The sequence below is a fragment of the Paroedura picta genome, chromosome 5, assembly GCF_049243985.1.
Source record: "Paroedura picta isolate Pp20150507F chromosome 5, Ppicta_v3.0, whole genome shotgun sequence".
Classification (NCBI taxonomy): Eukaryota; Metazoa; Chordata; class Lepidosauria; order Squamata; family Gekkonidae; genus Paroedura; species Paroedura picta.
In genome coordinates this window covers 120,743,579-120,767,575 of record NC_135373.1, presented here as the reverse complement: position 1 = coordinate 120,767,575, position 23,997 = coordinate 120,743,579, and the positions used below count along the sequence as shown (strand labels likewise).

The window sequence follows — 23,997 nt, the reverse complement described above, 5'->3', positions numbered from 1 at the left end:
CGGGGCTGCCTCCTACTCACCGGGCATGAAAAGGTCTTTGCGTTACAAGCAGAAGCCTTGACTTGTCTTGTGTTCCCAGTCATTTCCCAACCACCCCCTTCATATTTTAGAAAGCTGATCCTTAAATGACACCCTTTTCAGCAAAAGTTACCTTTGGAGGAGCGTTTGGTTCCATCTCGAATTTTTCAGGAAATGCTCGACTCAGAGCCAAATGCCGGGCATGCATGTAATACTGCAAGACGAATGGAAGGTGGAGAGAAAACGGCATTCAACAATAGGGTTATTTAATGGGGACACAATGTCAGATATTGAGAGGGAGTTGGTATAAAACTGTTTTATAGAGGGTACCTAACATCTAAAGTTATTTGCAGAGTGTCAAGTCAATGTGATAGTGTGTGTTGGAGATGCCGTGAGACTATTGGGTCTTTTTTTGGGGGGTCTTGTAAAGTTATAAGAATGTTTTGGAGAAAGGTCATAGAATCATAGAGTTGGACGGGACCTCCTGGGTCATCTAGTCCACCCCCTGCTCTATGCAGGACACTCACATCCCAATTGCTCATCTACTGTAACCTGCCACCCCTTTGCATTCAAAGAATCAACCTCTCTGTCAGATGGCTCTCCAGCCTCTGTTTAAAAAATTGTTTTTAAAAGTCCACGATAAGCTACAAACTATTCTTGGATTTAAGTTTCCCTTGGATCTGAAAAATATGCCGCTAAGTGTTTTCCCTGCAGACTTACCAAAACAAGCCAGGGAAATCTTTCATGCAGCCACCCCTGCCAGATTGCATTGAGGTGGAAGCAGCAAGAATATTCTGATATAGACCAGAACACTTAGGGAGCCTGCGGTAATGGCAAAGCTAACTAATTTAATTAACCTGAGACCACCAGAGGAATTCCAAGATGGTTGGGTTTGTTACATGAAATCTCTGCAACTTTTCTTCCTGCTAACTTTTCTGATAAGATACTAAAATTTAGGGGTGGAAGAAACGTCCAATCGTTAACTGCCGTGCTCAAGTCTTGCAAACGGAGGGCCGTGGCATCTTTATTGACATGGGCCATCTCATGCTGGGCCTTCCTCTTATCCTGAGGCCTTCAACCTTCTCCAGCTTTATCGGGTTTTTCCCCAGAGACTTTTCTCTTCTCATAACGGGACCCAAGTATCATAGCCTCAACTTAACAGACAGAGTGATACAGGGACTTCTCTGAAAAGCAGGGAGAGACGGGACCTGCGTGACACAGCTTAGCGCAGGGGTAGTCAACCTGTGGTCCTCCACAGGGGCTTATGGGAATTGTAGTCCATGGACATCTGGAGGACCACAGGTTGACTACCCCTGGCTTAGCGTACCCTGCCCAGGTATCTCCAGTCCAGCAAATCCGAGAGCCTCTCCGTTCGGTTTCTCTGGACGATCCTTTGCCGACGGGACTGCTGGCAGAAGGCGTACAGGAACTGCGTCAGCTGGTTGCAAGACTCATCTGGAGAGCGATATCTCCTGTCCACAATGTAAATACCTGTAGGAGACAAGGCAGGCAGACACAGAGGCGTTTAACCTTTGGAGGATTCCTTTGCATCTGTCTTTATGCATCATAATCTTTTAAAAAATCATTCATTGGGAGGACTGGCAAATACTCCGGAAGATAGAGACAGAGTTCAACGAGATCTGAACACAATGGAAAAATGGGCAAATGAGAACAAGATGCAATTTAATAAAGATAAGTGTAAAGTTCTGCATCTGGGTCAGAAAAATGAAAAGCATGCCTACTGGATGGGGGATACGCTTCTAGGTAGCACGGTGTGTGAACGAGACCTTGGGGTACTTGTGGATTGTAAACTAAACATGAGCAGGCAGTGTGATGCAGCGGTAAAAAAGGCAAATGCCATTTTGGGCTGTATCAACAGAGGCATCACATCAAAATCACAAGATGTCATAGTCCCATTGTATACAGCACTGGTCAGACCACACCTGGAGTACTGTGTGCAGTTCTGGAGGCCTCACTTCAAGAAGGACGTAGATAAAATTGAAAGGGTACAGAGGAGAGCGACGAAGATGATCTGGGGCCAAGGGACCAAGCCCTATGAAGATAGGTTGAGGGACTTGGGAATGTTCAGCCTGGAGAAAAGGAGATTGAGAGGGGACATGATAGCCCTCTTTAAGTATTTGAAAGGTTGTCACTTGGAGGAGGGCAGGATGCTGTTTCTGCTGGCTGCAGAGGAAAGGACACGCAGTAATGGGTTTAAACTTCAAGTACAACGATATAGGCTAGATATCAGGAAAAAGTTTTTCACAGTCAGAGTAGTTCAGCAGTGGAATAGGCTGCCTAAGGAGGTGGTGAGCTCCCCCTCACTGGAAGTCTTCAAGCAAAGGTTGGATACACACTTTTCTTGGATGCTTTAGGATGCTTAGGGCTAATCCTGCGTTGAGCAGGGGGTTGGACTAGATGGCCTGTATGGCCCCTTCCAACTCTATGATTCTATGATTCATATTCGATCTTTTCATCTCGCTGTTTTTATTGTAGTGGATCTTGGAGCCCCAAAGCTCACATTCTAGACTGGAAAACTGAGCTGCACCATTGGCTTGCGGAATGGCAGTGGGAAATGCCATCAACTCATGGCAAACATGGAGGGTTTTTCTAAGCAAGGGAAGAACAGAGGTGGTTTGCCATTACCTGCCTTTGCATAGCAATCGTGGACTTCCTTAAAGGGCTTCTGTCCCTGTACTAACCAGGATTGACCAAGAATACAAGGCATCAATGCCCCAGACAGAGTGTTCCGTCTATAAGAACATAAGAGAAGACATGGTGGATCAGGCCAATGGCCCATCCAGTCCCACACTCTGAGTCACACAGTGGCCAAAGACCAGGTGCCATCAGGAGGTCCACCAGTGGGACCATAAGAGAAGCCATGTTGGATCAGGCCAGTGGCCCATCCAGTCCAATAATCTGTGTTACATAGTGGGTAAAACCCAGTTGCCATCAGGAGGTCCACCAGCATGGCCAAAAGAACATGAGAGAAGCCATGTTGGATCAGGCCAGTGTTCCAACCAGTCCAATATTCTGTGTTACACAGTGGCCAAAGCCCAGGAGTCATCAGGAGGTCCACCAGCATGGCCAAAAGAACATGAGAGAAGCAATGTTGGATCAGGCCAGTGTTCCATCCTGTCCAACACTCCGTGTTACTCAGTGGCCAAAGCCCAGGTGCCATCAGGAGATCCACCAGAAAGGCCATAAGAACATAAGAAAAGCCATGTTGGATCAGGCCGGTGGCCCATCCAGTCCAACACTGTGTGTCACATGGTGGATGCTCAAAATAGCTTTTGAGTTCAAACAGTCTCACCGTAAGCTGCTGGGTCAGCTACATGCTCCTGCATAAAACAGCCAAATCCAGAGAGATTGGTGGTCACACTGGGAATTCCCATGACGGTGCACTCGGCTAGCAGAAGACAAGGGAAAGTTTGTTCTTTAGTCATTGTTATTACTTAAATATTAATCGTTATTACTTAAACATTATTTATTAATAGATATAACAGCCAGATGCTGCACTACTTTAAAACTAAGAGACACCCTGTCCGCAAACTTGCAATGTAAGTGTAAAAGGAAAAAAAGGAGGAAAGGATCGGTGACCAAAGAGACCACAGAGAAAGCCAGGATAAACAGAAGAGCCTGAAAAGAAGAACCTGAAAGTAAAAACAGATGAACAGAGTTGAATGTCAAGGAAAGAGGCATTTGAAAGTGAGTAGAAAGCAGAGTAGAGAATGAGTACAGTACGAGAGGTAACTGAACTACCAGAAAATGACATAAAACAGAATTAAAAAAAAAGAATCATCTGACTAGTCCTTCAGGATAAGGAGGAGGGGATCAGGGATGGTCTGGGAGACCAAACAGCATTGGAAAGGTCTCTACTCCACCACCACCCTTGACTTTTAATGACAGAAGCCAAGGCTTGAAGGCTGGCAATATTGCTGTTTGCTTAGGAACTCCCAAAATAGCCTCTGAGGGCATTCATTTCCTAAAGCCTACAGGCATTGCTTGTATTATCTCATCAGGCTGACTCTCCCATAATATATTTGTTAGAATACAGATTTCAAACCCAGTTTTTCTCCCTCTCAGGTTTGTAAAAATGGCCCTAGTCTGTGGATTTAAGGATCCGCCCTCTACAGCCTAGTTTAAAATTAGATGCGATATTGGCACAGCCCAATACAGGTACTTTCTTTTTTTAAATCATATATTCTTGCAGACATCTTCTGGCAGTGAATCGTATATGTTAATATTATCAATTAATATTATCAACAGGGTTTGGACTAGATGGTCTCTATGAACCCTTCCAACTTCATGATTCTATGAATCTTAATATATAAAAGCTAGCAAGATACCTTACCGGGGGTATAGCCCCAGGGCTCATAGTACGATGGAAACACCCCGAGATGGCATCCCCGGACAAACTCTTCATAGTCCATTGGCAGAAGCGGACTTGTTGAAGAAAGGAATTCAGGGTGCAAGATCACCTGCAGAGTTCAAGAAAGTTAGCCAGAGGTGTTAAAAAAGTTATCCAACTCTACAAATCTCTGCCATCAATAGCAGGGCTATTGCTTATATATGCAACAACTATTGTGCACAATCCTTGGGATATTAGAATTCTTAGAAAATAATTTATTTGTTTGCCTTCCATGCAAGGAAATGCATTACTGAACTGGCAGCATGCAAGAGGAATCCAGGGCATAGTCTGCACAGGGCTTTTACCCAATCCCAGTGTGCACACATAGGATAATGCACTTTCAATGTGCTTTCGCAGCTGGATTTTCCTGTGCAGAACAGGAAAATCTACTTCTAAAGTGCATTGAAAGTGTATTGTCTATTGTGTGCAGAATAGGCCCCAGTTTGAATGAATCCCTCCTGTCTACACTGAATTCGATCTGCATTTTGATTTGGGGCGCTTTAAATTTTTCCTCTGCAACATGCATGATTGGTCCAGGGAGTGACCCTACCTTTCCCCCCCGCGATATTTGAAAACCTGGCCTCAGGAAGTGTGCAAATGTTTGCTTTTTTAAAAATTAACTCTCTTCTCCGCCTCATAGCAAAGCAGTCTTCCCTGATTGGCCAGAGCGTCAGAGCGTCAAAAGCTCCTTGCTGCAGTCACTATAAGGCTTCGATGAGAGAACAATAAGGAAGGCTCCGCAGAGGAAGGCCATGATAAACCACCTCTGCTTCTCCCTTGCCTTTAAATCCCCTTGCTGGGGTTACCATAAGGCTTGGATGAGAGACCACCAAGGACGGCTTGCAGAGGCAGGCAATGGCAAACTACCTCTGCTTCTCCCTTGCCTTGAAAGTGGAGTACAAAAAAGCAGCTCTTTTTCTTTTCTACTGCTAACACGGCTACCCGTCTTGATCTTCCCAGGAGGACTAGGTTCCCTGGGCAAACTAGATATGCAGTGTGTATCCAGAGCTCAAGCCCCTGTATAAACTGATCGGAGTCAGTTGAAGAAGAAGGAAGAAGGAAGAAGGAAGAAGGAAGAAGGAAGAAGGAAGAAGGAAGAAGGAAGAAGGAAGAAGAAGAAGAGTTGGTTCTTAAATGCCACTTTTCTCTACCCGAAGGAGTCTCAAAGTGGTTTACAGTCACCTTCCCATTCCTCCCCCCACAACAGACACCCTGTGAGGTGGGTGAGGCTGAGAGAGCCCTGATATCACTGCTTGGTCAGAACAGTTTTATCAGTGCCGTGGCAAGCCCAAGGTCACCCAGCTGGCTGCATGTGGGGGAGTGAAGAATTGAACCCAGCTCGCCAGATGAGAAGTCCACACTGCTAACCACTACACCAAACTGGCTTTAATTGCTCCTAAGTCCGGTCCATTTCAAAGGGGGAAGACCTATGTATGCATAGTACAGAAACCGTTCAGATGGTCACCTTAACCCGATCTGTTCGACTGTTGAACAGCCCGATACGTCTGATAGTGTTGAGGATCGGGTCATTAGAATCGTCAATCATGTTGTGGGTCGTCACCGGCGGGAGGCTCTGTCGCTGCCGGGGAACAACAGGAGAGAAAGAACTGAGAAGGGACCAAATGGACAAAAGGGCAGATATTAGAGGATGCTTTAGGATGCTCTGGGCTGATCCTGCGTTGAGCAGGGGGTTGGACTAGATCAGGGGTAGTCAACCTGTGGTCCTCCAGATGTCCATGGACTACAATCTCCATGAGCCCCTGCCAGCGTTTGCTGGCAGGGGCTCATGGGAATTTTAGTCCATGGACATCTGGAGGACCACAGGTTGACTACCCCTGGACTAGATGGCCTGTATGGCCCCTTCCAACTCTATGATTCTATGATCCTAGCCAAGGGGGGCCTTCTTGTTAGTGGCCCCATCATCATGAAACTTCATCCCAAAGGAAGCTGAGAACAGTCAGTCTTTGGTGCAACATTTAAATAAACGGTGCCAACTTAAAAAAAAAAGAATTCAACAGGTGGCTGGTTTGAATGTAGAGGTGTAAGATTAATTTGCATATATTTGTCTTTTACTTAGGGGCAAAGAGCAGTGCAGGCAGGAATGCACCAAGCACTAGGGAATGGTTGAGGCAGGTGACCAAGTGGAGGGGAAGCATCTCATGACCCCATGCCCATGCAGAGCCCTCCCGGCCCCCTGCCCACCTGCTTCTCTGTCGCCCGCCTTCCATCACTGTGAGGCCTGGTCTGCCAGAGGGCTCCTGGTCCATGGCCTACCTACCTCCCATTTGACTTCCAGCAACCACTGTGAGGCCAGGGCTACCAGTGGCCTCCCTGTTGGCTGCTGACTGTTTCTGTGAGCTCAGGGCCACCAGAGTCCTTCTGGCCCCCTGGCCGCTCTGTGGTGTGGGTGATGGGGAGGAATGGGGCTGGGAGGGCAATGGTGGCCTGGGCCTCACCGTGGTGGAGGCAGACATCTATCCCTCCCTCCCTCCCTCCCCGTGGGTATCTGTGTTTCAGGCATAGCAACAAGGGACCCAGCCTCAAACCTGGGTGGAATAGATGGCTCGCTTCATGATAGTCATGTCGTCACGATCCAGGATCTTGTTCATATCAGGGATTTCTCCTCTGTAGAAGTAATAAGGAAGGTCTTTTAGGGAAGCAACAAGATGGCTTCAACAAGCTCTTGAAGGTTTCACGCGAAGGCTGGCCCTTCTCCAGCCAGCACTGCTGGGAATTCATTCATGCAGGACACCTCATATGGTGATGATGTAAGGATTTGCAGGGCCTGTAGTGCCAGCGACAATTTAAGGATTTACAGGGCCCTTTTTTTGTTCTTGTGGCCCACAAGCCACATATGTGATGCACTAACAATCACATTGTGAAGCCCCCAAAACTGTACAGCACCACGGGGCCCCTGGAAATGCAGGGTCCGTAGCATGTGCTCCACGTGCTACTAGGATAAACCGATAAATTGGGACCCGTTGTGCTTTCCCATTTTAAATATGCTATACTGCTATAGCAGCAAAAGCGTATTGCTATAGCGCTCCTCCATGAATACGTAACTCTGAGCTTGCAACGCTAGACACATAACTTTGCATCGTAATTTCAGGGGATTCAACAAGTCTCACCTTAATAGCGCTTCGTAGAGCTTCTTCCCGAATTTTTCTTTCACCGAATGTGCCGTGTCCCTACAGGAGCAAGTGAGGCATTAAGAGTAAGGACACTCCATTCTCCCTTCCTTCCCACCCCCACCATGTTTTCAACTTTCATTATCTTTCATTCTTGTTTCCCCCCTGCACGTTTGACAAGGTAGAGCCCCCTTTGGCGGAGACCTTGTTAAATTTTTAGTGAAAACGTGGTGGTGGTGTCGTGGTTAAGAGCGGCAGCCTCTAATCTGGAGACCCGGATTCGACTCACCACTCCTCCCCCCATGCAGCCAGGTGGGACACCTTGGGTCAGTCACAGTTCTTAGAGAGCTGTTCTCACAGAGCAATTCTCTCAGAGCTCTCTCAGCCTCACCTGCTTCACAGGGTGTTTGTTGTGGGGAGAGGAAGGGAAGGTGATTTTAAGCTGCTTTGAGACTCTTTTGGGTCGTAAGGTATAAGTCCCCTTATGGGATGTGCAGCAAAGGACTCACAAAAGGAAGAGCCCCGAGCCTATCTCTTGCCAGAATAAATGGATAATTGAGACAGAGAAAGAAATAAATGGGTAGTTACCAGAGCTGCTTTCGGACGGCCTGGCCCTTGAGGGTTTCCACGTTGAAATTGTTAGTACTTGCTGGCATGATAAAGAACACAACAACTGTCATTTCGCTCTTGTGGACCTGAAAAAGGATACAGTTCTTTTCTCAGTTCTCTTCCCGAAGACCTCAGGGACAAGGAATTGGTTTCTACGCTTAAGCTAGTTTGCGTTGGCTTCTCCATAATTCTCCACCGAGTTGCCCAAAGTAAAATGTGCAGCCACTTCTTTTCCTGATTGATGGGCTTTGTTATCGATGGTACACGTGCCTTGTACACAAAGGACCCTGTTTTGATACCCCTCCCCTGCACCCTGACCTGGATAGCCCAGGCAAGCCCGATCCTGGAAGATCCTGGCTAGCATTTGGATGAGAGACCGTCAAGGATTTGGGTGGTAATTCCTCCGAGGAACACTAGGGGTCGTGATGCAGAGGCAGGCAATGGGAAAGCACTGCTGAATGTCCCTTGCCCAGCTGCCCGACAATCGTCAGATCTTTCGTCTGCACTACACACCATTCGATAACGAAATAATAGCTTACCTGCAAGGATTCTCAACACCAGGGTGTAGTCTGCACGGGGCTTTTTACCCAGTCCCAGTTTGAATCAATCCCTCCCATCTACACTGAATTCGATTTGCATTTTGATTTGGAGCACTTTAAATTTCCCCTCTGCAATAAGCACGATTGATTCGTGGTGACCCTATCTTTCCCCCACAATATGCTGGAGTGGATATAAGCCTCAATATTTCAAAAACTGGCATCAGGAAGAGTGCAGCTCTCTGCTCTTTGCAAAGTAACTTGCTGCCATGAGGCTGTAGCAAAGCAGTCTTCCCTGATTGGCCGGGGCATCATTCAAAGACTTCCTGGTTCACAGTTGCAAGGCTTGTCATAAAGTGACTGTGCTCCAGAAGCCCTAACTTCTCTCAGCAGAGATTTGCCTCTTAGATTTATTCTCCACTCCTCTGTTGTCTCCAATCCTCTCCCCCCACCCCTCATTCAAGAAAAGAAAGAGGCTCCTGCTGTGCTTGCCCCCCCCTTCTGAGCTTCCCCAATCAAGTGCAGAACACATTCAGTTTCAAGGAGGGAGGGGGATAGAGGAAGACCTGAGTTCAAATCGATCTGAATGCAACAGGATCCACAACGGAATAAAAAAAGTAAGTGCAGAATCAGCCCAGGACTGGAAGGTCTGCACTGGAGATCCATCACCAACCAGAGAAGGCGATAGCGAAGCCACTAAATCAAGGGTATCATTCAGTAAAAGGAATCGTCACACATTTCTTACCCGCAACAGGAAATTTAATCGAGACAAGGCCTCTAAAAACATGTCGGCTCCTTTGTTTGAAAACTCGTATCGCCCGGCGATGAAGAAAAACAAGGTCTTTTCAAGGCTGAAGTCAAGATGGCTGAAAAGGGGAGAGAGAAACAGAAAGTAGCCATTAGCCAAACAATTCTTGCTGTTGGTATTGTAAGGAGGGAACGTTGTTTCTGCTAGTTGCAGGAAACAGAATCCCCATCCTAGCTTTTCCATGTAGGGAACCTGAATAGTCATCAGATCCCTCTGTATCTTGGGCTGTGGAGTCCATAGATTTGCTTATCAGAGGAGAAGAAAGTCTGTTTGACAGAGAGGGATAGATTCTCCAGTACCCATAGCCTTAAGCAGAGATGAGGTATGTGGATTCATGTATGAATCCATCCATCCATCCATCCATCATCTTTCCATTTGTCCATCATCCATCCATCCATCCATCCATCCATCATCTGTCCTTCTGTCCGTCTTTCAATCATCTATCCATTCATCCATCCATTGTCTGTCCTTCTGTCCATCCATCCATCCATCCATCCATCCATCCATCGTCTGTCCTTCTGTCCATCAATCATCCATCCATCCATCCATCCATCATCTGTCCTTCTGTCCATCCATCCATCAATCATCTATCCATTCATCCGTCCATTGTCTGACCTTCTGTCCATCCATCCATCAATCATCCATCCATCATCCATCCGTCCATCCATCCATCAATCATCCATCCATCCATCCATCCATCCATCATCTGTCCATCCATCCATCCATCCATCCATCCATCCATCCATCATCTGAACTTCTGTCCATCCATCCAAATAGCAGGCACAGAAGAGAGAATCTTTCCCATGTCATCCTTCGTGTGCAGCCTTGACCTGTCAATGCTAGTGGACCCTCTATGACACCCACTTGTTGAGGTCATCTTGGGAATACATGCTCCTTTATGTGAGACTGGGTAAACATATGTTTCTCAGCCAACACTGAGACACAGCACCTCGGGCACATAGGAAACAGCATGTAAATGGGCCACCCAGCTACTTGTTTGGGGTCTTACCCATAGAAATGGCCTCGAACAAACTCTTGGATCCTAGCCTTACAAGTGGCATGCAGATTTTGAAACTCATGCATGGCTGAGAATTTCTTAATGTTCAGGCCGTTTGGAGTGACGACATCTAGGGAAACAAAGCAGAAGACAAGCGGTAATATCTCAGTAGGTCCCGAAGAAAAGAAAACTCTAGATGGATGGCATGTTGAGAAGAGCTGAGAGATGGACGGAATGTTGAGAGCAGCTGAGAAATGGATGGAATGTTGAGAGCAGCTGAGAAATGGAATGTTGAGAGCAGCTGAGAGATGGATGGAATGTTGAGAGCAGCTGAGAAATGGAATGTTGAGAGCAGCTGAGAGTTTATCTTTCGGACACCTGGGACAGTAGGTAATAGCGACTGCAAAATGGCATAGGGAAAGGGCTAGTGTTATCAGTTGCCCACCGGTGATGGGCAAACTCTCACCTCTGCACTCCTTTACTCACACTCGCTTGATTGAGCAATGAGAGAATAATGGGGGTAGCAATAGTACAGACCCTGTGGTCACTTCTGTGTGACCATCCAAGACATTCTAGGAATTTCCTCTCATCTCTATGGTCTTTGTCATCGAGACTGAGGCAATTCCTAGAGGGGTGCGAGAGAGGAGCTGAAACACCTTGCTTGGGAGTTCGGTCAGAAGTGATGTCACAGCATCCACTTCTCCTCCCCGAGCTCTGCCCCCCAAAGTCCCCAAGGTTTTGCCTCTGTAGGGCTGGCAACTCTGGGAAAGTATTACCAAGGCACAGCCAACCCCGTAGGATTTGGGGGGGAAGAGATGAATAGGGATGGTTTGTCATTGCTGACAACCGTAGAAGGGGCTAAATCCCTGCTCTACCAGGAGCCACAGCAGTGACTGTTAAAAAGCATCTCATGTATGCCTAAACACACCCAAAATGGCCATCTCTCTGTCTGTTTCTTATAATACCCACTTAGACTTGACCTCTTTTGGCTAATGCCTGAAAACACCGGAGCAGTTCCAAAACAGCCACCATCAGAGTTCAAAGACTGGAGATTGTCCGGGCTGCAAAGAGGAGCCTGCAGTGTCCTTGGAAGGACTGACATGTGAGCCCCCGGATTAACATCAGTGGGACTCCTCGCAGAGTAAACTTTGACGCCAGCCTAGAACTTCACAGAAATACTGGCGTTTGAAGTATAGCGGCTGTCAGTGAGTAGAACACTGGACCGTGGAGGAAATAATTTTTCAGGCTCTGAAGAGCCCCGGAGATGATGTCATTTGGCCACACCCCCGGAAGTGACATCAACCCCCTTCACTCTGCTTTGCTCCCTCTCCCCACATTTCCCCAGAATTTCCTGATACTATGGCAGCTCCACCTCATGTAGCCTGGAAAGAAAAGCAGGAGCTGAGATGACAGCCCAGACCACGCCACTTCAGAGCTCCCGCAATTCCCCAGAAGTCCACAGACCCATGGTTGGGAATCCCGGTGGTAGACATGGTTCTGACTCTGGAGCAGGGCCTGTTGCTCTCTTGACAGCCGTTCTGCTTCTACGCTCATGACCTTGCAGAGGCTTCAGGGTTAATGATCTACTGTTGCTGGGTTCACTGACCCTATTTTGACCAACAAGAGTCCGGGCGTATTTCACCGCTTTGTCAACTGACATCCCAAAGACTAAATGCTTCTAATCTAGGGCTGTTTCCACATGGGGGTTATGCCCTGAGATCGATGCTTTTGAGAAGTCCTCCTCCCCCCCAACCCCTGTTCCCTGTAGTTTCCCCAATTGTTCTCTGAACTTTCCCAAACTTGCTCTACTGTAAAGTTTCGGGAAAGATCACAGGAAAACTTGAGAGCGAAATTTCAGAAATCCCTGGTCAGGCACGGATGCTATGCATTTCCCCTGCCCTTGTATATTAGTGGTCCTGTGTATTTCATTTATTTATTTGATTTTTATACCGCCCTACCAGCAAGCCAGCTCCAGGCAGCAGAGCCTGTTTGATAAATCTGTTAAAATGCACATCAGTAATCAACAAAGGTTCAGGTGGGTAGCCGTGTTGGTCTGAAGCAGCAGAACAGAGTCCAATGGCACCTTTAAGTCCAACCAAGTTTAACTCTGGGTATTAACACTGGCCTTAAAGGTGTTGCTGGACTCAAACTTCATTCCGTAATCAACAAAACAATTCTTTGCTTGGTTAAGAATGGTCATAGAATCCTAGAGTTGGAAGGGACCTCCAAGGCCATCTAGTCCAACCCCCGCATGATGCAGGAACTCACAACTACCTCCCCACCCACAGTGACCCCACTTTCATGCCCAAGTGATCCCTCTACCAAGAATCTCCAGAATCCAGCCTGGCCTGGAGGAAATTCACCTACGACCCCACAGTGGTGATCAGCAATTCCCTGGGTATGCAAGGAAGGAAGGCTCACAGGTTACCATGACCAGCCTCAAACTCCTCCATTTTAGTTGCCAAATTCCAGTTGGGTACAAATTTATTTTTATTTATTTATTTATTAAATTTCTTACCCGCCACTCCCTGCAAGCTGGTTCGTGGCGGGTCACAGCATAAAACCCCCAAAACAATAAAATCCCATTAAAACGGTCTTAAAACAGTACCAAACTGTGACCCAGGGGCTGTATAATAAAGTTTTTCAAATCAAAGAATCACATCTCCATTTTACTGTGTGAATCTTGGAGCTAGCCAGAACGAGTCCCGGATTTACGCACTCGTTTTCAAAAGATACAGTTTTCTTCAGTGACTTGCTCCAGCGTACATAACATTTGTAACTATAAATATTTATAATGTATAGCTCCAAGGTTTTCACAACAAAATGGAGACGTGATTGTTTGATTTGAAAAACTTTTATTATACAGCCTCCTTTCTTTCTGTTTGTATCTCCGTGGTTCGACCAGTTTTCATATTTGGAAACTCCAGTTGGGGCCTGGAGATCTCCTGGAATTAAAACTCATCTCCAGAGAACAGAGGTCAATACCCCAGGAGAACAAATAGCTTCCTTGGAAGGTGAGCTGTATGGTGTTGTAACCTGTGGAGCATCCTCCCCTCCCCAAGACCCACCTCCCCCAAGGCTCCACCCCCAAATCTCTCCCCATCTGGGAAAATCTCTTCACAACTGGGAAAGTGTCTGCCGTTAATTACTAACCTTGACATTTTTATTTCTCCAATGTTTTTGTGTACTACAACTGAACCCAAAGGACTGATTAGCTTGTTATAGCAAAGAATCATCATGCGGCATAATTGGGATGTTATGACACAGTTTACTAATTTGCTACTAATTTACTCCCTCCTTATATCTGTACTCTCATGATCCCTGTTCCATTGTCTGAGGAAGTGTGCATGCATTCGACAACTCACACCTTGAATCAATCTTGGTTGGTCTTAAAGATGCCATTTTGTTGTCCCCCAAACCCCTAGAGATTTTTCAGCCTGCTCATCTGCACAGTCAGGTCTCTTCCAGGGGCAGCCATGCCGTTCTTACCGGGATTTCTCTTGAGCATGTGCTCAGCTTCTATGGCAGTTATCTGAGAGACTGTGGTGAAGACATGGGAGCAGTGGACTGATGCTCGCTCCATGCAGTATCGGTGGTATATCTGTCTCTCGCCAGCTTCTTTATCTATGTCGAACTGTCAAAGGGCAAGAAATACAAACTGTTATGGAAACCTTGAAGCAATACTTGCACACATACATGCATCCAAAATATGAGAGGGAGAGAGAGAGAGAGAGAGAGAGAGAGAGAGAGAGAGAGAGAGAGAGAGAGAGAGAGAGAGAGAGAGAGAGAGAGAGAGAGAGAGAGAGATATTTGTATCCATGATGCATGCTAAAAATGCATGTTACTCTTTCGAATTCCTGCGGAATGTTGAATGACATTACCGGGCAAATGACAATAGCAGGGGAATGATGTGACGGGATTGTCATTCATCTGCAATTGTCATTCCATAAAAACAAAAGGTTACACAGTACAATTGTTATGCAAAAAGAAAATCCCATGTAATGGACCAGAATCAATATAATAGTTTGTGTATAACTTAGAAGCCAGCTTTCCATGTGCACGGTATGAGTTTCCTGTTCACACTTCAGATGGATCTGACAAAGTGGGCATGCCCATGAACGCTTACCCCCAGAGTTATATGCCGTTGGTGTTAAAGGTGCCACCGGTCTCAGACTTTGTTCTGAATTATGACCGTGAAGCTACCTAACCAGAGGAGGGGGCCTTCACTTAAAATGTGAAGCTCCCAACAATATACAATCATAATTTCAGACATGGAGCTTGCAGTCAAAATTCAAGGCAATGGCAAACTATCTCCACTTATTTTTTTCCTTGAAAACCCCTTGCTGAGGTTGCCACAAGGCTTGAAAGAGAGACCACCAAGGAAGGCTCTACAGAGGAAGGAATTGGTGAACCCCCTCTGCTTCTCCCTTGCTTTGAAAGCCCCTTGCAGGAGGCATTATCAGGCTTGGATGAGAGACCACCAAGGAAGGCTCTGCTGAGGAAGGCAATGGCAAACCACTTCAGCTTCTCCCTTGCCTTGAAACCCCCTTCCTGGAGTCACCATAAAGCTTGGATGAGAGACCACCAAGGAAGTCTCTGCAGAGGAAGAAATTGGCAAACCCCCGTCTGCTTCTCCCTTGCTTTGAAAGCCTCTTGCTGGGGTCACCATAAGTAACTGGAGACTAGTCAGCCCTTGCCACAGACAGAAGACAATGTGAAAGACCTCTGCCAGAGACCCTGGAGAGCCACTTCCAGTCTGAGGAGGCAATACTGGCCGTGACGGACCAAGGGTCTGATTCAGCAGAGGGCAGCTGCATGCGTCCATGCGCCCCTCTCCTTCCTCCTCCTGCCCCGCTTTCATGCCGAGCCCAAGAGCTGCCTGAGAACTTTCCAAGAAAGCTCCGTGCAGAGAAAACCTATCTGATTCCAAGCGTGTTTTTGAAAAACATCAACAACAACACATGTCATAAATCCTATTTGAAAGCATGGGAGGTGGGGGGAGGAATCGAGACACGACCTGCCCTTTTAAAAAGCAGTTGTCTCATCTGAAAGGTTAAAGGAAAGCCGAATGCCCTGAGGTCCGGGAGCCTTTTAGTACTGGACAAATCACTCCCTTGACCTTCATCGTCTTCTGATGACGGACGGAGGGGAGGATGCCTCACGCAGATCTGCCTCTCTAGGTTCTTTTTCTAAGAAGCTTCTGGGTTCTCCCCCCCCCTCCCCTGCTTTCTCATTGGGCCTCGGGGGCAAAATGACCTTTTCACAGCCGGAGATGGCCTCATTAAAACCAGCCGATCTCTTACGAAATGCGAGAGGTTGTCAGAAAGTACTCTTGCGGGCTGCAAGCAACTGGGGGGGGCAGCAACAACAGGATGGATCCGGGGTCCTCTCTTGTCCTGGCACCCTTCAAACGCCCACCTTTCAAGAGGGGACCGTCCATGAGCTCTAGAACCCCTTGAGTTCCGCCTCAGTCCCTTGCGGGAAAGCACAGAGACGAGGGTGTCTGCAGGCTCTGGAGTGGGGTGGCCGGCACTGGAATTCTCCAGACTGGTCATTCCAGAATTGTAAGTGGAAACAGAAATATACAAACTGAATTATGATCCTCGATTCACGTGGGTGGACGCATTGGTCCGAAGCAGCAGAACAGAGTTTGAGTCCAGCGGCATGTTTAAGACCAAGAAAATTTAACTCTGGGTGAAAGCTTTCATGTACAGGAGTTAGTGAACCTCCTCTGCTTCTCCCTTGCTTTGAAAGTAGTCAAGAACCACTATTGTGTCCAGGGCAACATCAAGGGAAGGCCTTGGCCTCTATGTCCTCTTTTTGGACCTCTGGCATGAGACAGGATGCCAGACTAGATGGACCCTCATTGGTTTGACCCAGCAGGCCTCTTCCGATGGTCTTATGAAGGCCTCGGCCTCTCTGCCCTGTGGTTGGCTGTCCAGAGTAACCGGTTAGCCATTGTGTGAGACAGGAGGCTGGGCTCGATTGACCATTGGTCTGATCCAGCAGCCCTTATCTGATGGTCTTATGAAGGCCTCAGCTTCTCTGCCATGTTGTTGGCTGTCCAAAGGAACTTGTTGGTCACCGCGTGAGACAGGAGGCTGGCCTAGAAAGATCACAGGTCTGACCCAGCAGAACTCTCCTTAGGCAGTTGGACTAGATGGACCCCTGGTCTGATCCAGCAGGGCTCTTCTGATGTTATCATGGCCTTGGCCTCTCTGCCCTGTTGTTGGCTGTCCAGAGGAACCAGTTGTCCACTCTGTGACACAGGAGGATGGACTAAAAAGATGACAGGTCTGAGCCAGCAGGATGTTCTTATGAATCTTCAGTGGACAACCAGAAGCCATGATGGGCAAGTGACCTACTGGGCCCCACCCGCATTCTGATAACATTTGGTGGGCACCAGGCAAAGTGTTGACAGGTACACCCCAGCACTCACATGTACCACCTAGGGAACCCTTGCAATACAAATTAGAATCATAAAGTAATAAAGGTAAAGGTATCCCCTGTGCAAGCACTGAGTCATGTCTGACCCTTGGGGTGACGCCCTCCAGCGTTTTCATGGCAGACTCAATACGGGGTGGTTTGCCAGTGCCTTCCCTAGTCATTACCGTTTACCCCCCAGCAAGCTGGGTCCTGATTTTACCGACCTCGGAAGGATGGAAGGCTGAGTCAACCTTGAGCCGGCTGCTGGGATCGAACTCCCAGCCTCATGGGCAGAGCTTCAGACTGCATGTCTGCTGCCTTACCACTCTGCACCACAAGAGGCTCTTTTAAAGTAATAAGTAAGTATAAAAGCTTTTTTAAAAAAACGATACCAAACCTTGAAAGCAACACCCCAAAAGACAATAAGTAGCACAGCGGGAGAGAAAGCACCTGTGGTGCTAAAGGGGCAACAGGGGAAAGTGGGAAGATCTTCCCTCCTTACATGGTCCAGGTGGTTGTAGAAATCAATGCTGGCCGCACAGAGGTACCTCCCCAAGAGTGTGGCGTGGGTGGTGAAGATCGTCGCCACAGGCAGCTTCCTGGCCCGGCAGAGGATCAGTCCTGGCCCAGCCTGCCATTCGTGGAAGTGAGCAATGATATTCGGCTTCTCTTCCAACTGATCGGACAGCTGCAAAGAGTTTGATGCGTCGTTGCTATTATTATTTAAAGATTAAAGATGTAAAGATTTAAGCACATCAGGGTTCTGCTCAGACATCATGAATGACCCATGGTTTGTTTGTGAAGCAAACGGGTCTTTGAGACGTTGAATTATGTTTGCAATCATGTTAAGGTTATTAGAATCACAGAATCATAGAGTTGGAAGGGGCCACACAGGCCATCTAGTCCAACCCCCTGCTCAACGCAGGATCAGCCCTAAGCATCCTAAAGCATCCAAGAAAAGTGTGTATCCAACCTTTGCTTGAAGGCTGCCAATATTATTGTTATTATAATGTTATTACTGTTATCACCTGTTCTTTCTGTTATCTGTATCTTTTTCCTGTTTCATGTAAGCCGCCCTGAGCCATCAGGGTGGGCGGTATATAAATATAAATAAATAAAAGAAAATAAATACCCTCCCTCCTTCCTCCTTCCGCCTCGCATGCTCAAGGCTACTGCTGAAAAGACCATGTACCTAGCTGGAAAAACTTCCCCTTGCCCATCTTCAGGATAGATGTGGCCATCTGCCAAGTCTGGCATCCTACCTCTTTCAAGAACCAGGCCGTTAGAGACCCGAACATGAGTGCATCGTTGGCTTCTCGGTCGTGGTACGGGATTCCGATGCTGCTCGCGTCCCAGAATTCCCCTTTCCAGCGGTCCAAATTCCAAGCCGCTGACCCAATATCAAACAGCACCACGTAGGGGTTACCTTCTATCAGCCACCGGCCAAAATGTACCTGTTAGAAACAGAAAGGTGTGACGTTCCCATCGGGCGAAAGGCAGACAACGTGTTGGAAATCTTGATATTTTCATTTCTTAAGAACGCACCAAGTGTGAATTGAAACTCAGAGTCTTTAAAAAAAAATTTTTTATAATACCATTACTGTTTTTTGTCTTTTTAAATTGTCTTAGTTTTTAATTTGAAGATGAAACTCAAATACTTTGGCCACCTCACGAGAAGGAAGGACTCCCTGGAGAAGAGCCTAATGCTGGGAGCGATCGAGGACAAAAGAAGAAGGGGACGACAGAGAATGAGGTCGCTGGCTGGAGTCACTGAAGCAGTCGGTGCAAACTTAAATGGACTCCAGGGAATGGTAGAGGACAGGAAGGCCTGGAGGATCATTGTCCATGGGGTCGTGATGGGTCGGACATGACTTCGCACCTAACAACAACAAATAGTTTTTAATTGCACGTATTTGAATTTTGGTCTGAATGACCGTAAATAAATATTGATTGATTGAAACTCAGAGTCAAAATCAATTCACTGCTGAAGTCTATCTAGCTGCCTGAAGATGAGCTATGATTCCAGGGGATCTCCAGGTCCCACCGGGGGCCTGGCATTCCTATAGGGCTAGGTGAGGATGTTCTCAGATAGCTCTACATCTTAGGAGCTGTGCGACCGGGTGTCGGAACCCCCAGATTTCCTCCTCTCCAGTTCATCCTACTGGTGTGCTGTGGGGTGTAGGCTAGGCTGTAGTGGTCAGAATGCTAGAACAGGACCTGGCAATGTGATGCAGCGGTAAAAAAGGCAAATGCCATTTTGGGCTGTATCAACAGGGGCATCACATCAAAATCACAAGATGTCATAGTCCCATTGTATACGGCACTGGTCAGACCACACCTGGAGTACTGTGTGCAGTGATGGAGGCCTCACTTCAAGAAGGACGTCGATAAAATTGAAAGGGTACAGAGGAGAGCGACGAGGATGATCTGGGGCCAAGGGACCAAGCCCTATGAAGATAGGTTGAGGGACTTGGGAATGTTCAGCCTGGAGAAAAGGAGGTTGAGAGGGGACATGATAGCCCTCTTTAAGTATTTGAAAGGTTGTCACTTGGAGGAGGGCAGGATGCTGTTCCCGTTGGCTGCAGAGGAGAGGACACGCAGTAATGGGTTTAAACTTCAAGTACAACAATATAGGCTAGATATCAGGAAAAAGTTTTTCACAGTCAGAGTAGTTCAGCAGTGGAATAGGCTGCCTAAGGAGGTGGTGAGCTCCCCCTCACTGGCAGTCTTCAAGCAAAGGTTGGATACACACTTTTCTTGGATGCTTTAGGATGCTTAGGGCTGATCCTGCGTTGAGCAGGGGGTTGGACTAGATGGCCTGTATGGCCCCTTCCAACTCTATGATTCTATGATTCTATGATCATTAAACCATGGTGCGATTTTAGTTGACTGCTTAAACAGTGACAATCGTTAAAAGAAATAAGCCATCTCGCTGCGGGCAGCAGAGATTATATGGAGAAATCTCTTGCCTAGTGTCAGGATGAAGTTTTGCATGCGTTTGAGAACGTCCCAATATGCTGGGTGGTCCTACGCGATCCTTTCATTCACTGTGAGCAGAACAGGCGAAAGCCCACCCAGGTCTCAGACCTGCTTTCTCATCTTTGTCTTTTCATCAAACTGCGGAGGCAGAGACACGCTGAAACCTGCCCCGGGGGACCCAAAGTCCTAAAACCATTGTTCAGATTCCGCACTAACCCCCTTCCCATTTCTACCTGCAGGCATAAGGACTTCGATACGCCCCTTTTAAAAACCTGAACTGGAAACTGGAAGAGGGGGGAAGGAGAGAGTAATCCAAGCGGCATGTCTCAGCAAGTATAAAATGTTTTAAAATGGAGCATCGCCGAGGACGTCAAGGGATGGGTGGTATGTTCAGACTTTCCGCCTCCATGGCTTGTCAGCCGAGATATTTTTAAGATCTCCGTCAGGTAGGTTGGCCGGGTTTTGTCCAAATACTCCAAACTCCTGGATTTCTCTCCCAAGCCCTTTAAAACATGGCACCAGCAAGTAAAATCAGACGTTAAAGAAATGTTTGTGGCCATCTGGCAGAATTTCACCAAATATTTGACTGGGGTCAGGGTATCATATGCCCCCCAGAGAGTCTTGAGGACAAGCAATCAACATCTGCTCAGGTTTCCCAGCCCAAAGAAATAAAACTGGGCTCAATCAGGGCCAGGGCCTTTTCGGGGCTGGCCCCAGCCTGGTGAAATGCTCTACCAAATGAGATCAGGACCCCTGAGGGAGCTCAATCAGTTCCACAGGGCCTGTAGAATGGGGCTGTTTTGCTAGGCCTATGGCTGGGGCCTGGAGAAACCATTAAGAGGATGCCAGCAGCCCTGCCCTGCAAATCCATGGAAACGACAGATGATCTATTAACAGTTATAATTAGGCATTCGCAAATTGGAATGGGTGTGATTAAACAGCTCTTGACTCTTTGCCCTACCTTGGGTCCCCGGTCATCTATCCTACCCCCTACCGATTTCTGCAGGATCCTTCATACAAAGGACCCTCCCCTGAGATAAATTGGGATTGGGAGGTTAATCTATCAGATTTAATACGGTCTGCACAGTGGGGAGCTATGGGAGCTGGAGGGCAGAGACAGATTAAGGGACAGGATTAAAGAAGGACACGATGGAAAGATTAAGGGAGGTGACAGGGGTTGAAGGAAGAGGTACTGGGGAAAACTTTACACAGCACCGAGGGAGACATGGGGCAGATTGGTGAAAAGCCAAAGGAGATTTGGAGGCTATGAGCTTCTGGGTTGTTAGGATATGCAATCTCTGTAGTGTGCATGATTTGATGTTTTATGAAGAATATCCTACAGGGGGCATCAGAGGACATGGGAATTAAGCATAGTTAGATTAGGAACTTCCTGGTGTTTTTTTTCTCCCAATAATCTCCTCCTGAGTCCAGTTGGAGACTTCCTGCTCCTTTGAACACACTTCCTCCCTTCAACCTTCAGATGAAAAAGAACAGTTAGTCAGTTAGACTGCTTGGACCCTCTCTCTCTCTCCTCTGTCTCTTAACTAAGTTGTCTCAGGTCTCAATAAAGCTATGCATTCGTTGGGCAGCCTACATATTAAAGTCTGCCAACATGGGTCAAATAATGAAGATAGCAACAATGTCATGGATGATACTCAATCTCACACAGAAAATGGCAAAGAGCATTACTGGTTCTCTAGAGGAGAGGAGGAAATTTTAAATGGGGGACTTCAAACAGGCAGAATTCCATTGAAAGCATCATGAAATGCTTTTAGGTAAGCAACTCTGTGACTCTTGATGCTGGGGCCACATTTAATGGGTTATGTTGCTGTTTGAAAGACATGAACCCCTCACACACACGTTGAGTATTCCTGGAATTTACCTAGGACAGTTTCCGCATTAGGAGATATACTTTGATATAGCCTCACTTTGTATTTCCTTTGGATGCTGTGAGTCGACTGTAGCCTTTCTGCATTTTGGCTTCCCTCCCCTTATTTCCCAGGCTGAAATACGCAACATGCTTTCTGCATTGAGTCCTATGGAGGCAGCCTCCATCGTGCTTTACCACCTTCCCCTTTTCCAAAAATGTCTTTTTTTGCAAAATGGTGCCTGCTTACACCTTTGTCTTTGTTGTGTCCCTTAAACTCCCCATTCTCTTCCCTTTTCCCCAAAGTGTCCCAAATGTAATTTAAAACATGGTTATAATGTTACAAAGTCATAACACTGCTGTGTAAAAATGCAAGACTAATTTTTTAAAACTTAGAAACAGCGTTGTAACACGATCACCTCCTTTTAAAAAGAAGGCATATTTTTTGGGGAATGGAGAGAGGGGGAAGGAGGGAGGAGGGGAGAGAGGATGGCAACCAGGAAAGGGGCTTTTCTAAAGATCCACCACAACAGACACCCTGTGAGGTAGGTGGAGCTGAGAGTGCTCTAACAGAACTGCTTTGTGAGAACAGCTCTAACAGGACTGTGACCGGCCCTAGGTCACCCAGCTGGCTGCATGTGGAGAAGCAGGGAATCAAATTAGGCTTGCCAGATTAGAAGCCACTGGCCTGAATCACTACACCACTCTCACTAGTGATTAGCTAAAAGGGAAATCAAAATACCAAAAAAGAACCCCTAATACTCATCCTGGGAAGGGGGTGGTTGTAAGAGAAGCACATTATCCCTTACAGATGCAAGTTTCGTTTTGAAGAACTATGGCCAGAAATTCAACCACCTTCTCTGTTACAGTAGGAAACTTCCCTAATAATAAAACTTGCGTGTCGCTTCTGGGGAAGCGCACGGAGTCGACCAAAATTGGGTCAATCAATTGGTGGCGAAGCTTGGAGACTGATGGGCAGTACAGTAAGATGTGCGATATGTAACCGGGCTCAGATGAACATGGGTTACGCAATCTGAAGGGCAAAGATATTTCATAGAATCATAGAATCATAGAGTTGGAAGGGGCCACACAGGCCATCTAGTCCAACCCCCTGCCCAACGCAGGATCAGCCCTAAGCATCCTAAAGCAACAAAGATCCGGATTGTCAAAGCAATGTTTTTTCCTGTGGTAATATATGGGTGGGAAAGCTGGACCCTAAGGCAGTGTGAGAGATAGGAGGGAATTCTGGAGATGATGACTGAATTCTGGAGATGATGACTGAAATTATTTCGGATTTCAAGAAGAACAAATCGATCTGTTCTGGACCAAATTAAACCCAACACCCTCTTGAAGCAAAGATCTGGGGGAAAAAAACTCTGCTCTGTTCACAGAATGCATTCAAATAGAAAAACTGACTGCTTGGTTAGTATTAAGTCCGCAGGTTTGGTAGACCCAGACTGCAAAGTTCTACGAAAACACAGCTCTTTTATTGAAGTAAACACTGATAAACCCACAAACTTATATACTCTTTTGGACGGACTGCCAAGAAGCCTGATTGGCCCTTCACAAAACCCTTTGATTGGTCTATCAAGTCCCAGCAGTTCTAGTCAACGATTGGCTCACTTCTCCAGGTCTGATTTGCATAGTGGTTTGCATTAGCACTACTCAGTCTACAGGCATAATAGTAAGATAGAAGGAAGCAGAAGAAGAGGTAGATAAAGAACAAGGTGGATGGACAGAATCCAAGAGATACGTGGATTGGCCTCACAAAAGCTTCAAGAAATGTCTGCAGATGGAATCAGATGGCCAAACTTTGTCCCGAAAGCCACCATGGGTGGGAAATGATGGAACCTGACAACAGCAATTCACGGCCGGACAAGAAGAACCAAAAGAGTCGAAGAACGGCCAGACTCTGCAGAAATTGCATAAGAGAAACCAACTTTGCCCTCAAAAGACTGCCAAGCCATGCTAGGATCCCTGCAAATGTGCTCTCTGAGCAGCAAAACAGCATTGCAGCAGGGGGCACATGTCATGAATTCCCTTGGACAGCTTCACTAAGATTTCAAAACCGCCAAAACGGTTGTAAAAGATTTGACAGCTCAGTTGGCTTCTTCCCCCCGCTTAGGGTGGGCCTCCAAATATGTCAAAAGCCACAGTGTCCCGCCCCCTGCCAAAAGCTCCTCCCCTGCAGCCAATTTTGTCAGCCTTCTAGGTGCTC

The 23,997-nt window shown here is 47.0% G+C and overlaps 1 protein-coding gene across 1 annotated transcript in view; it reads right to left on the bottom strand.

Annotated features, from left to right (window-relative positions):
* Window positions 1-23,997, bottom strand: part of GYS2 (glycogen synthase 2) — a 34,873-nt gene that overhangs the window by 2,933 nt on the left and 7,943 nt on the right. The window contains exons 3-15 of the mRNA XM_077340232.1: window positions 18,196-18,387; window positions 17,436-17,621; window positions 13,997-14,141; window positions 10,520-10,637; window positions 9,448-9,568; window positions 8,146-8,252; window positions 7,558-7,617; window positions 6,976-7,054; window positions 5,895-6,008; window positions 4,373-4,499; window positions 3,332-3,427; window positions 1,346-1,509; window positions 152-232 (exon numbers count right to left, since the gene is read on the bottom strand). Coding sequence (XP_077196347.1) covers window positions 152-232; window positions 1,346-1,509; window positions 3,332-3,427; window positions 4,373-4,499; window positions 5,895-6,008; window positions 6,976-7,054; window positions 7,558-7,617; window positions 8,146-8,252; window positions 9,448-9,568; window positions 10,520-10,637; window positions 13,997-14,141; window positions 17,436-17,621; window positions 18,196-18,387 — 1,590 coding nt within the window. The remainder of the gene's footprint in view (window positions 1-151; window positions 233-1,345; window positions 1,510-3,331; window positions 3,428-4,372; window positions 4,500-5,894; window positions 6,009-6,975; window positions 7,055-7,557; window positions 7,618-8,145; window positions 8,253-9,447; window positions 9,569-10,519; window positions 10,638-13,996; window positions 14,142-17,435; window positions 17,622-18,195; window positions 18,388-23,997) is intronic.